This window comes from Coloeus monedula (assembly GCF_965178545.1).
Source record: "Coloeus monedula genome assembly, chromosome: 13".
NCBI classification, from domain to species: domain Eukaryota; kingdom Metazoa; phylum Chordata; class Aves; order Passeriformes; family Corvidae; genus Coloeus; species Coloeus monedula.
In genome coordinates, this window is record NC_138793.1 from 281,893 (window position 1) to 295,678 (window position 13,786).

A 13,786-nucleotide genomic window follows, 5' to 3' on the forward strand; every position below is an offset into this window, starting at 1 on the left:
CTCCAACCTGGTCCAGTGCTGAACCACCTCACAGTATTTTATTACTATATTTAAGTTGAATTGTCTGTGTTTGAGTTTGTGGTCACTACCTCTTGTCCTCTCTCTAGGCATCAGAAAATACTATGCCATAATAAAGTCCATCACCTTCGGACAGATGTTACTTTTTTATGGAATGAAACAGGCTAAGTTCCTGGTATTTCTGCTACAGATCTTTCTTCCCCCAATTATTCTTTAATTCACTTCTCCAACAGGAGAATGAAGATGCAAACTGGGAAATATTTCTGGTTTTACACAAAGGAACATCAAATGATTAAATGGTGCATTAAAAGATTCTCTTTTTACTCAGTTTTGAAACTGCACTGCTCCCTAATTCTGCATGTCTGTCTGGCATACACCATTTCATTTACTACAGGCTGTTGACTGTAGATACGACTACGACTGACCCTACTATGACTACCAAGGAACACAGCTAAAGCCGAAGTCATTCCACGGTAAAAGTGTAACAACAACATAAGATAAATACTTCCATTCTAGTAATAAAAAATAATTCAGTTAGTTCAAGTGATTCGGCCAAATTGGGCCAAGAGACACTTCCGAGGCAAAATCCAAGAAGCGGGTATTTGCTTTGTTCAGCGTGCTGTGTATGCGGGGATCGCTCCTTCTAACATGCACACACCCCAGGCACACGGCAGATTACAACATAAGGTTGCACAGTCATATGCATATTCATTCATTCATATTCATCATTTTCCCTAGAAAAGGTGTGGTTATGCAAACTGTTTCTTAGAACTCGCTATTATCATTACGCCGAGCGCAGGCCCAGGGCTCCCTGGTGGCCGCGCTGAGGAAGGCTCGGTGGGCATTTGATGAAGGCTGAACGTCTTCCTCGCTCTGCACTTTTCACCCTTTTTTCCTAGGCATGTGCAGTCTCTTACTAGCTGTTCCAGCATTTTCTTCACTGGATCTAGCAAGCTTCTGTTCCCTATCTTTTGCCAAGTTACTCAGCTAGCTCTACATTGGTTACAATGTATCTTATTCTAGCCTCAGTATACCCAAGCATGCCTAAGTACATTGCTTTTAACCCTTTCACAAGTACGTTGGAAGAGAACACCCGCACAACTGCTGACAACCCTACAGCCTTTGGCTGCTCTGAGCCTTCGATCAGAAGGCTTTATCAGTTCACTTTACAGCACTGAACGTGCTCTTCCAGGATCGCCTCGGCAAGCGCTGGGAGCGAGCGCGCTGCACTGCCAGCCCTGGCCAGCGCCCAGAGCTTCCCGGAGGGGAGGGCGCGGGAATCCCCCGCCCCGCCGAAGCTCGGCGTTTCTAAAGAAGCCGGGCAGGCCCGGGTCTGAGGGAAAGGAACGCACCAGCCCCCGGACACCATTTTGTCTTTGCTGCTTAGGTTTCATTTTTCTCCCCGATTTTCACTTCAAACTGCTCAGTGATCACCGGCATCAGCCGCAGGGCACAGCCGCCTGCCCCGGGGACCACCCCTCCTCCCACTCGCGCACAGAACGCTGCTGTCCCCACTCACGAGAACGGAGCCCCACGCTAGGCGGAGCGATACTCACGAAGGGGCCCCTCCGGCCTCTCCTGAACAGGAATGCCATCGGGACGGGACGGCTCCAACCACTGCCTCTACAGCCGCTTCCTCGTCGCGTCGGTCGCCTCTCGCTCCGCGATCCCCCTGGTAACAACGCCCCGGCGGATTTGCTGCGAGCTCGCACTTCTCCAATCAGCACGCGCCTTACTCACCCCCCGCTCGGCCTTAGCGACCTGCCCGAGGCGGGGCCCGCCCGCTTCCCCTTCCTCATTCGCTCGCGGCCTGCGGAGCTCTCGCTCCCGATTCGCGGCCAGCGCTGTCGGTCGGTTGTCTCCTGCCGGCCGCGCCTCTGGGCGGCTCAGCGCGGGAGCGGCCGCGGCCCCTGAGGCGTCTCCTCGCCCCTCAGAGCGGACCCCGCTCTGCGAGTGGTTCGGTGTGCGTGTCTGTGTGTTTGCGGTGGTACCGGCTTGTCTGTGGTGCTTGTCCTCAAATCATGCCTTAGTCTCCCAATTCTCCTTAAAGTCAGAACACCGCGTAAAGCTGGCAAACCTGAAAATAATCTCTCCCAGCAACTACCTTTTAATAATCCGTCTGGAGACTTCCGCCAGATGAGGGATGGAGGTGCCTCTGGAGTTGGCTTTGCAATTCAAGAAGATTTTCTCCCAGCAAGAGTGGATGAAGGCACGGAAAAGGCAATGTGTGTTTTCTCACATCTATGTGTTTTAATTCTGGCGTTTTTCAGATTGAGTGGTAAAGCTGAAACTGGAATTTGCAAGCCAGCAGCCTGTATTAAAGTGAACGGAGTTGCTGGCCGATTTTTATATGCTCACCTTAACTGTAAGGACGCTTGAGGAAGGAGATAGTGTCTCTTCCAGAATATTGTATCCTAAATTTAGGATTAAAATGTATAAGCTTGGAACAGGCTTGTAAAATGTGTTGCTATTTTTCCACAGTTCTTTCTAAGGTGTAACTGCTACTAAAGGAGGTCTGATGACAACAAAAGTGAACTTTCCTGTAACAGCAGGATCTATAGTTGTCCCTTACGGGCACGTGATTGGAAATGAGAAGTGGAGAGGCTCAGAGGTAGCCCAAAGGCTACAAGGTAAGTACAAGCAAATTGGAAGAGGAGAAGCAAGTCAGGCAAAACATTCCCCTATATTGCCCAGTAACGTTAAGAATGGCTGGAATACGCTTTACTCTGTGCCTGACTGGTCCCATATGTGTGGTACAGACTATGTTAGCAGGCTGAAAGATCCCGTTTGTTTGCCATGTATTTATGTGATCCGCTCAGTTTTCATAGTTGCAGAGCAGTGTTGGGAAGCAGCAGAATCTGCTATTGTGGGCTTTGTTCTCCACTGAACTCCCTTGAATTTACACGTATACTCTGCTACTGTCTTGCTGGCACAACGAACTAAATTATGATGATCCCTCCAGAAAAGCATGTGATATTTTTGCAGCTCTAGTAATTTTAAATCTCTAGATTGGAACTGCTATTAATTGGCATTACTAAAGACATGACACAATAGTTCAGACTGCTTGTAATAGATTTACTTGAAGGGAAAAAAGGCTTTTTATAAAGTTCATTATGAAGTCACTAGACTTATTGACGCTTTAGGAAGGTTGTGCAGTAAAACAATTATTACTATATTTTTAACTACTGTATTTTTTCTTCTAACAATCTCACCTTAAGGGAAAGTTAGACTCATCTTCGAAGGTTGCTTGGGACTGGTGGACTTTCATCTTTCAAACAGAACTTGCATTCTATTTATTTCTGAAGCAGATTTGGTTGCAGGGGATGAATTCAAACGAAGATTGGTTAGGTTTAGAAAGGTAAGTGCTATATAAAGAGAAAAAGAAAAGTTTCCACTTGGTATTTGTTTATTCCACACTTCTGAAGACATTCTTCTTGTGTTTTTTTTCAATTCCAGTGGAGCTGAACTTTTGGGATAATTTTCACCTGAAAATTGAAAAATTCTGCAGCTGTGTGATAATGCTGTATTAAACCTCAGTCCTGCTGCTGCAACTTACGTTCTTCCTCTGATTTGCTATTAGGCAGCTCATACTTGAAAGAATTTCTCTCTGTTACATTGCATCAGCTTGTCATTAACAAGGTTTTTTCTAATTTTTTTTTCCTTTCAATACAGGCCAGCAGTCTTAGGGGAATTGTAATTGTAGAGAAAACCCAAATCAGTGATCAGTACTACTTAGGAGTACAAAAATTTGTTGTACTTGAACTTGGAATGGTGTTGCTTCCTGTGGCAAATCAAGGAGAAGCTTCTCAGCTTATTATTCAACTAGTAAGTTTCTGTGTTATATTAATATCTGGGATGTATAGGAAAGTAGGTAGATCTCATCAATGATCACTCATTTTGGAGAGAATACAGAGGATCTTAAAGGAACACGGTATCATTTGAACGTAAGGAATAAATCTTCTGCAACAGTGATATGATAGTATAGTTCAGTGGAAAGAAGGCTCATTTGGGAACAAAGAAAAAAGATTGACATTTGCCCAATGCTACCTACTGGCACCTCAGTACCAGATTAGATTTAAAAAATCCAGGATCATATTCTTCAATGTCAAAACCAACTTGATATTTTGCTTTCTCTAAGGCTAGGGAAACTGTTTTTAAATTGTTTCTTTTTACCCTTTCTCTGACTGCATTAAAAAGGTGACAAAAATAATTTTCATTTGTTGTTGCTATTATGAAATGGTTTGTTTCCTAGTAAGATTTTGTCAAACTGCATCCAATAAGGGAGCACACCTAAGGAGGGAGCTTGTTTTTAAAACGCCCTAGTGATTGCATTGAACTGTTTTGAGATGAAGCGATTTTAAACCCTGGAAGCAGCACTCTGGCAGAGGCGCTGGGTGTCGCTGACAGCTCTCTTCGGCTCCAGGTGCGAGAGCAGAGCAGGGATCACGGCGCTAACCCCTTCCTTCGCAAGCAGCGTGCTCAGCTGGCAGAACCGGCAGTGCTCCAGACAGTGCAGCAGATACCCGGAGTTGGGAAAACCAAAGCTCTGCTTTTACTGCAACGGTTTGGAAGCATCCACCGGCTTTGTAACGTATCCATCAATGAGCTTGAGGAAGTAGTTGGACAAACAGTAGCACAACAAATTTATACTTTTTTGCATTCCTGATGCGCATGTGCAGTGGTCTTTTGCAAAACTTGGGTTTTTTCTTCTGAATCATAACTTTTTGGGTTTAGTAATCACATATTATGCTAATTTCCATAATCATGGCTAGCAGCAACTGGTGGATGTTGACTAATTGTTTAGACTCTGATGCTTCTTTTTTACATCTGCTCTGTTCATATAGATTAAGCTGTGAAAATTGCCTTGGAGAGAAGGCTGTAAAGTATTTTGCATCTATCTGGAACAAAAAACCTAAGAAACCTGTCTTTTTCAGCATCTGTGTTAAAAAATGGAAGAGCAATATGCTTGCTTACTTTGGTCTTCCAGAAGAAACACCATATGAATATGTGCATAGTAACTTCTCAGTAACTGGAAATATGTTACATGCTTTTAAAAAGTTAGCATATACTACTTTACAGTAACATCTTTGATTTGTAACCTTTTGGAGTTCCTTTGGAAAGTCCTACTGCAATACAGGTTTGACTTTACACTAATTTATTTCTCTCGTTACCCCTCCAGTTCACAGGATGTTATCAAATTTATTCCCATCTGATATCCAAAATCTTTGTTAATTCATGTTGTCCTTTTGAATATAGGTTGGGCTACTAATAATAAATTGCAAAATACTTGGATACATTAATTATAACTTTTAATATGTTGATTATACTATCAATTATACTACAATATACACTATAAAGAAAATAATATGGGAAGCTTTGAACAAAATTCATACTACTCTTCCAGTACTAATATTTTGAAAATTTATTTGTGAAGAGGATTGGTTTTCCTGGCAGCTTCCATTTTTTAAAAGTTATATTCTTATCCTCTTTTCTAAGGGTAGAATTGCCTTTTTCCTTGAGGAGGTGTGTGAAAAGCATCTTTCATACCAGTTGGGAGTTTGGATCACAGCAGGAAAGCAACTCAGTAGGATTTTCAACTCCCTTTTGTGGGAGCCTTGGCACCTCTGTAAGTCATCTCTTACACTGGTTAGCATGGACAGCCGATAGACCTGTTTTTTATATTGATTCTGTACTTGGGATGAAAATTTTTCTGTAACTTAGATATAGTTATTTCATTTAGTGAATAATAAACATCAGAATTTCCAAAAGTACAGGAAAAGATACTGCTTTTTTTCAGGCAACTAGGGAGTACTTAAGCTTCTTTATACATGGGTTTGCTTAGATTTTATTCCCTCTTCTCTCAAATTTTGTCAGTTTGCTATGAAGACTGGATTTCATGTCTAAAGCCATGTGGCTATTATGTTGCAAGACAACCACCTTTTTCCTATGACAAACGGCCATCTGCTCAGTGCATTAAATAGAGTTCAGTTGAAGTAGTAACAATTACCATTAATGGAGTTAGAGGCTGAACTACTAATCTACTGCTAACCTTTCTTTTTAGGGCTTTACAGCAACATCCTTGTGGGTAGACACTTGTTAGAAAAATTCCTGTGGTCTGAGCAAGATATAAGGCACACACTCATTTCACTGCAAGTTAAGTTAGCTGTTGGCTACTACTCAGTGTAGAATGAATCTTTCGTTAGCTGTCAGAAAACTAAGAGTATTTCTATATATACTAAGAGTATTTGTCCAAATTTTTACTTGAAGTGAGGGGTGTGTTTTAAAAAGCCAAACTTTCCTCAAGGGCAAGTGAGTGTGATGATGGGAAGGGAAAGACAGTTAATCAGGAGCTAAGAGGGAAAGTAGTTCCAGGAAGACTATCATAGTGGGTTAAGAGAAGTGAAGAGCTGGAAGGGTGATTAGTGTTACTTTGCTAAAGGTTTTGTTACTTCGATAGCAATTTCAGCACACATGTGAAGTCAATCTCATCTGTCTGGAATACTGTATGGCAGGGGTGTGCAGATCAGTATCTGACTGCTGCTGCTTGTGTGTGTAAAAACACTACTACCAATACACATAAAAAGTAACTACTAAGGATAGGCAAGTCACAAGTAATTTACAACTTATTTTTTTATGCAACCTTTATAGGGAAACTAGAAATATGTTTATACTCTTTGTAAGGCAGTTGGTTTTAAACTCTTAAGTTTATATTGCACAATACAGGAACTTTTCTTTGAAGTTTCTTAGATCTGTGTAAGCAACATTACAGAAACACACACATGGTCTGGCAACAGTAAATAGCTAAAACCTGTAAATTACACTTTATCCTCCAACCTGCAGCAGAATCAAAAAGCTACTACTAAATGACAGCATTGAATTTTTATTCATAAATAAGGGTCATCAAGATATTTACACCTACTACACAAGAAACTAAAAATAAATGACAACTTTAAAGTTTACACCAAGATGCAAATTTTTGTTTAAAGTATCTATCTCTCTACTCTGTAGATAGCAATGTTAACTAACACTAAAGTGTTAGCAATTTTCAATTAATTTCAAGAAATAGAAGATTCTCAAAGAAATGCTCACCAGTTATTTTTTGTCCCCCTCCCTACTATAGATAGAGCTTGCTCATGAATTGTTTCAAGGATAGAAGGATTTTTTTGTTGCGTGATGTGATAGTAAATAAATATTCTGCCACTTAGCACAAGCACTTCTTTTTTCATATTTTAAAGCATCACTGCAATTTATGTGCCTTTGAACCAATATATTATAATATGTCCATTTTGAGATTTGTTTCACAGCTATCCATTTTATCAAGGCTAGTGAGGTACAAGTCTTAAGGTAAGTAGGTTAAATAATATTTGGAATAAAGCCTGTTTTTAACAACTGAATCTGCAGACATTTAAAATGTAACCTAAATCAGAAAAAGAAAAGAGTAAAAGCCTTTTGGAGTTCAAAAGATATTTTAAATTTTAAGCCTTCTAATTCTCTTCCAAAATTAAATTACCTATTCAGTAGACTACACCTAGTACTCTGAGGAAGCATCTCTGTATAAAAACACAACTCTATGACACTGCCCCTTGGCACAAGACTAGTTTCTCGGAATAACATTATTCCCTCTCACCTGTGGTTAGTTAAGATAATTCTTTAAAGTAGTGTTAAGTGATTTATTATTGACCCTAAAGTTTAAGGGCAAAATCATTCTTTAATGTGTCCCTTATTGTTTTGCATTCAGCATCAAGTTTGTAATAAATAACTCCCATCTAGCATAGTTATAAAAATCAGTCATAACTGTAGTTTGAAATTCCAAAGAGTCCAGTCCTCATTGTCGGCAATTCTATAATCTACATCTAGTTATTGCATATCTCCCAAACCACTTCATTCTAACCTTCAAATACGTAAGTTTTACAGTTTCTGCCAGCTTCTGACCTTCTCATGTGGCTCAATGCACAGCAAATGAAGTCAACAGTATTTATCTGAGTTTATACATATGCATATGAAGATAAAATTGATCAATATTTTCATATACATTTTAAACAAAAGTCACGTTAACAGATCCTTCTGAAAGATTCAGTACAATGAACTTTCTGTATTCAAAAGCGTGAAGGGAGAAAGCTTCTTCTTAATCTGAGAACTTCCAGCCACAGCTGAAGGAAGGCAGAGTGTACTTGCAGCTTTCTGTCTATTTTTAGTTCCCCAACTTAGAAAAGGGAGTTTTAGTGGAGCTTTCTTGGTCTGATCAATTTTATCCTCGTCCATGGCTAAACAGATTAAGGAGTATGTCTTCTGCATTCCCATAGAGTAAGTTGCACTCTTGCTATGCTGTAGGAAAAGAGAGAAGCATTGTACGAATCAGTCATCTAAAATGGGTCAAAATTTTGACAATAACAAAAGGTTACTGTGCAAATAGTTTTCCAGGGCAGACTGCAGCAAGCTTTCTGTGCCAATGACATTACTAACTGAGCACAAGGCCCTTCAGAGTGCTGTGATCCTGGTATTTTGCACATGTAGACTCAAGGGTACACTCTGCAAAGCATAAAGGAACTTGTGAATCTTTTCATGGATTGTTAAACATTTACTGGCTTCTAGCATAACTATTTATACACACACTAGCCTCTCTACATAGCTCAAGTATGTAGTTCTTGCACAAATCTGAAGGGGAGTCCTTTTGCCACCTTTGGACAGGTTCTATGTTGATCACAACTATAAGAGCTCCTGTGTGACATTCTCTTGGAATACCTGAAAGGCACAGCCTTCTCTTTCTTATCTTAGCTTTGCGCTGAAGGAATTTGATTCTATTCTAGCCTATTCTTTCCAGTTACAACTTGGAATGGCAGAGGTGTAATTCCTTATTTTCAATACGGAAAATCAATTTAAACAAAACAAGAAAACCTAACAGCAGCAAGGGCACCTTAATAGCTTCTAAGGCAACACTACTTGAGTGTCTAAGCTGGCCAGGGAATGTTAAAAGCATGGAGTGGATTTAGCTGAGCTACAGGTTCTTCCACACAACTAGTAAGTTATTTAGAGCTTAATATTTTTTAATCTTGTGATGACTTTCCCTTAGTCTACAGCTTCTATAGTAGCTTAGTAACTGACTAGACAGTTAAAAATCCACCAAAAAAATACATACATTAATCCATGATCTAATACAAAAGTCACAGATCATTTAGAATAACAATGCACAGAAAATAAACATGTGATCTTGGATTTTCTATTTCATTCCATTATTGTTTAATTGTGGTTTTTTCAATGCTAAACAGGGTAGTGCCTTCATCCTCTGGGACAAGTTAGGGGAAATAAACTATGTCTTCAATTTTATCATGCAATTAATCTAAGTAACTCCACTACAAAAAAGCCCACCACCCAACCATTCTTATGCAGACAGACTACTTTAGCTTGCTAGGTCGCAATGGTTTAAACAGATGGTTTAAAAGTGAACATGTCTGAAGGCTTTAAATATTCACAGGTTGAGTGGGATATCTGACTACATGGAAGTAAATCAGGAACTGAATGCAGGCAAGTGAAAAAACTCTCGCATATCAAATCTACAAAACATATTTGCCTCATTACATACCAAAGATGCCGCTGTATCCTGGCAACTAATAACATCAAGCTCTATGGGCTGCTTTCCCACACTTTTTAATTTTTCCAGCACCTCATTCACACCAAGCCACTTGCAATCCATGCCACCAATTGAAACAATGTAGTCACCTTCTTTTAGGCCCGCTGACTGTCAAAAAATTGGGCAAAGGTTATTATCTGGAATTATAAAGACACGTGAAATGTTTTTGTCATCATACAGTATCTGCCCCAAAGGCATTTCACTCTTAGATGCTACAAGCCCGTTCTCTAGCCACACATGCACAACTTTCCCAGGTACACAAATTACCTTTTGAGTTACCATTGAAGTGATTCTGGTATTCTCAAGTGTTGGCTGTTTTTATGTTCTTTTCACTTTTCTTCTTAAGTAAATGAACCCTATGCTACGCTATTGTCCCCTACAGGACACTGCATTTTCTGCAGTGTTTTACTCTTTCCTCATTATTTTTATTTGTACTTCTGTGGATACTTCTGCCTTTTCTATAGCTAAACTGCTCATTACTACATGCTGCTTTATCCCTTTGGATTTTCCCCGAAAGAACAACATTACAAGCCAATAAAATGTTCTTGCCCCTCTTTCCTTAGGCAGACGCTACACCTTGCATTCCCTTCCCGATCCTTATTCTTGTTGCTACTTTTTAAAGCATTTATCCCTTCTAACTTCCTGAATAAGACAGGAAGTAACATTTGCTTTTATTATTTGTGACTTTTTAACTATTAAGAATGAACAGAGAAAGAAATCAACTCTGTTTCATGTAATGTCAGGGATATGATTACTTCAACAATCTACAGCATATATAGCACTGAAAATGCATTCAGATTATATGAATTGACTATACTAATATATAGAACTCAATAAATACTCCAGACACGAGTATGAACAAGCGAAAGGTACATTTTAATGCTAGAGTCTGCAGAGAAATTGTTAATATCACACCAATATACTTACTGCTGCAGAACAAACTGGATCAAGACAATAAACCTGTACTGGTGAACCTCCTTTTAGACTGAATCCAAGCTCTCCTACTTCACTGTGAAGGCGAATGGTACGTGGAGCCGTCCATCTCTGCTTGGCTGAAAACACTGTCAGTGGGCCCTGGAGGTAACACAACAGCAGGCATATTATGGTTTACTGTCACTTACAAGCAAGCATTTCTGGTTTTGTAAGTCATAATGCTTTAAGCTCATCTTGTGTAGATTTTTACTCAGGTTAACTTCCAGCTAATTCCCCTGAAGTGCTAAATCCTATTTCTTGACTGTTCAGTTGCTACTTCAAACAGAGTGGGATAAAGGCAACCGCCAAGTTGTTCCAGGATCTCTATTACAGTGTGCAGAATCTTTTGGCTGCATAGGCTCTAAGGTCCTACATTACTCCATTTCAGAGGAGATAAACTAATTCATGAAACATTGTATATTCTGATCCTAACCATAACTCCCAGTTCCTTTTGCTCACTGACACATAGACACCTGAAAGACTGGCTGTGTCACACACAAGTCACATGTTCTCCATGCCTGTCTCCACATACTATGTATTTCTCCCCCCTTTTAAGTTGTGTGCAATTATCTATTGAGACTTCATGGGACTTTTATGAAGGTTTTCAAGACTGAATACCGTGCAAGCCTTATAGAAATGGCACTTTCATTCTTTGCTGCTCTTGACTTATACCTCTAAAGCTAAGGGTGATTTCTCCAATAACTTCTGAAAAAAACCCAGTTACTACAGGATAATTTTTTCAGGCTATAATACCTGTGTCCCTTCTCTCATGTTAAGGGTGAATTTATAGTTGCTATCAAAATGGCAGAGGTTGGTCAGCATTAGTATGTTACATACCAGCTTGTGAAAGAAGTCTTTAACTTTCACCTTGGAAAACTGAGGAGCAATTGTTCCTACTTTATGTTCTGTTTTAGCTAAAACAAAAAGAAAACAAAGTTAAAATTAAGTATTAGTTAAGAGACATAGAAATTTATTTTTCTTGCATTCCAAGCTAGATAGGAATTTGTCCTAAATTCTTCCTAGACTGTAGAAAAATTAATTTTTGTGGGAATTTGTCAGACAGATATCAGAACTGCCTTAAAAATATTTTCAGAGCTCACAGTATCAATACAGAAAACTTTTAAAAAATCCATCTGAACAAAACTGTGCTATTCCCATCGTTAATTTATTTCTCTTTGAGAAGTTTTTAAAACCAGCACTCATAATTTCCTACTGCTTCCAAACAGGAAAAAGTGTATGAACTGGATTAAGGTAGGGAAAAAAAAATAATAGCAGTCAAATTGAGTTAACAATCCAGACTAATACAAGAGTTGGGCTCAAGAAACAGTTACTACCATTTTTCCCCCATATAATTTTAACTTTTAAAGTTTCCCCATTTTCTCTAGGTCACAAAATAGTCACCAAAAAAAGCCGGATTCTAACTAACCACCATCGTTACCTACCCCAAAAAACAGTGTTGCTTGAGACAGGAACACTGTAAAACAGTTCTAACAAAATATATTGATCAAAATATATTGATCTGTGATTGAAGAAACGTAAGAAATCTGAACTCTACAAATGTACAGTATATGCTTACACATTATTTATGTGTGGAAACGTATTATATATGTATTCATATATATAAATTAAAGGCATATCCCCATGAAAGCATATTCACGTACGGTTAGACAGCCTTTATTTCTGGCTGTGTACACTTACGGAGTATATCTGGAGCCTGGATTAGACTTAGAAAATCATCTTCTGTCTCTTGCTGAGCATATTTGAGAAGTGAACGCTTATGTGCAGCTGTCAGAACCTCCTGAAGAACCTCAATGTTTCGAAGCTTTTTGCATAGCCCACAGACTCTTAGAGCTTCTTCATGGTAAACAATGGCTTTGCGTAAATGTGCTTTCCCTGAAAACATTAGAAGCCCTTGGTTGTCATCCACAGACAATAAATACAAGGTAATTTTCAAATTGTAGCTAGTAGCTGTGTGAAACTTGCAGTTACCTAATTGTTTTCTCTGAACTTTGTCCTTTAAAACAGCAAGAACCATCAGCCCTTCAGGCACACAGTCATACAGCTGGGACAAAGCTTTCTCCTGCTGATCTTTGTCATCGCTGGGCTGCACTGTAATAATGGATAAAAAACATTAACCATACACATCTCTTTGTCTCCTGTTCCTTTACGTGTATTGTTGTGTAGTTATTATTACATTCTCTCCCAACGCAGTATAATACTTATATACGTGTATATGTGTATATAAATATATAAATTTTGGTTTTGGTTTTATCATCTACAATATGCAAGTAATACTTACATGCCAGAACATATTGATAAAATCTGAACTATTTAGTAGCATATAACGGATATAACTTTTCTTTTGTTTCTGTAAAAGTTAATTTATTGAACTTTCACATTTTTCTCAAAAAACAAAAAGAGCATGGCCTCTTTTGAATGGAGAAAATGACCACAAGTTAACATATACTGAAGCACCAAAGTTCTTGTCTCCAAGACTTATCCACAGACCAAATTATAGCTGTTGGTGCATTTATTATTTTTATTTATATGAACATATAAAGAAGTATGGTTCTTACATTCATGGTCACACAGAATGGTGGCAATGAAGTAATGTGCCAGAGCTTTGTAATGGTCTGACTTTATTTGTGCCAGCTTAGACCAGGAATAGGGAATATTCTCTTTCACTGGTTCCTGATTCATTGCAATGTTAACCAGCATGTAAACCTCTCCCACCTAAAATAAAGCACATAATTGAAGTATGAGAATTTAATACTAGGTATTAGGAACTCAAGTAAGGGATATAACATTCAGGCTTAAGATAATTTCATGTGCAATCACATCAATATGGTTAGCATGGGTTGGAAATAAGTTTGGAAAAAAATTTGAAATGTCATCGCAGATTTTTCCCTCACAAGAAACGTAAATCAATTTTGTAGAAGAACAGATGGACTAAGTCAGTCAATCTATATGGCTTCATAATTAAATAAAAACACCATATAATAAACAGGTCTTAATTTACAAATATATCTCATTAATTCAGTTGAAAAAAAGGGTGAAGCATAATCAAACAGTAGATTTGTGCTTCACTTTGAAACTGTGGAGTCATACATAGCCTTAGGTTTGTGTGGTCTAGTTAAAACCGGGATGTTATCCTTTATACAGAGGAAA

The 13,786-nt window shown here is 38.9% G+C and overlaps 3 protein-coding genes across 5 annotated transcripts in view; 1 reads left to right on the forward strand and 2 right to left on the reverse strand.

Annotated features, from left to right (window-relative positions):
* Positions 1-1,652, reverse strand: part of CEP89 (centrosomal protein 89) — a 44,352-nt gene extending 42,700 nt beyond the window's left edge. For both annotated transcript variants that reach the window (XM_082289939.1, XM_082289938.1), the window contains exon 1: positions 1,575-1,652. In XM_082289939.1, coding sequence (XP_082146065.1) covers positions 1,575-1,613 — 39 coding nt within the window. In that variant the 5' untranslated portion in view covers positions 1,614-1,652. The remainder of the gene's footprint in view (positions 1-1,574) is intronic.
* Positions 1,653-1,938: 286 nt separating this feature from the next.
* Positions 1,939-5,800, forward strand: FAAP24 (FA core complex associated protein 24). 2 transcript variants are annotated; one of them, XM_082289846.1, is made up of 5 exons: positions 1,939-2,243; positions 2,500-2,648; positions 3,237-3,376; positions 3,691-3,843; positions 4,442-5,800. In XM_082289846.1, the coding sequence occupies exons 2-5, from the start codon at positions 2,537-2,539 to the stop codon at positions 4,682-4,684; spliced, it is 648 nt and encodes a 215-aa protein (XP_082145972.1). In that variant the 5' UTR covers positions 1,939-2,243; positions 2,500-2,536; the 3' UTR covers positions 4,685-5,800. The 2 variants fall into 2 exon arrangements, with proteins under 2 accessions (XP_082145972.1, XP_082145971.1); XM_082289845.1 differs by having other exon boundaries at positions 1,939-2,238.
* Positions 5,801-5,803: 3 nt separating this feature from the next.
* Positions 5,804-13,786, reverse strand: part of RHPN2 (rhophilin Rho GTPase binding protein 2) — a 29,166-nt gene continuing 21,183 nt past the window's right edge. The window contains exons 9-15 of the mRNA XM_082289844.1: positions 13,195-13,351; positions 12,608-12,727; positions 12,317-12,511; positions 11,456-11,532; positions 10,574-10,720; positions 9,599-9,754; positions 5,804-8,343 (exon numbers count right to left, since the gene is read on the reverse strand). Coding sequence (XP_082145970.1) covers positions 8,092-8,343; positions 9,599-9,754; positions 10,574-10,720; positions 11,456-11,532; positions 12,317-12,511; positions 12,608-12,727; positions 13,195-13,351 — 1,104 coding nt within the window. The 3' untranslated portion in view covers positions 5,804-8,091. The remainder of the gene's footprint in view (positions 8,344-9,598; positions 9,755-10,573; positions 10,721-11,455; positions 11,533-12,316; positions 12,512-12,607; positions 12,728-13,194; positions 13,352-13,786) is intronic.

What these genes read in the sequence shown, in the direction of transcription:
- FAAP24 (XM_082289846.1), top strand. Translation starts at nt 2,537, where the DNA reads ATGACAACAAAAGTGAACTTTCCTGTAACAGCAGGATCTATAGTTGTC. An exon ending in GGTAGCCCAAAGGCTACAAG is followed by an intron (nt 2,649 to 3,236) that starts GTAAGTACAAGC and finishes TCTCACCTTAAG; the next exon opens with GGAAAGTTAGACTCATCTTC. An exon ending in GATTGGTTAGGTTTAGAAAG is followed by an intron (nt 3,377 to 3,690) that starts GTAAGTGCTATA and finishes CTTTCAATACAG; the next exon opens with GCCAGCAGTCTTAGGGGAAT.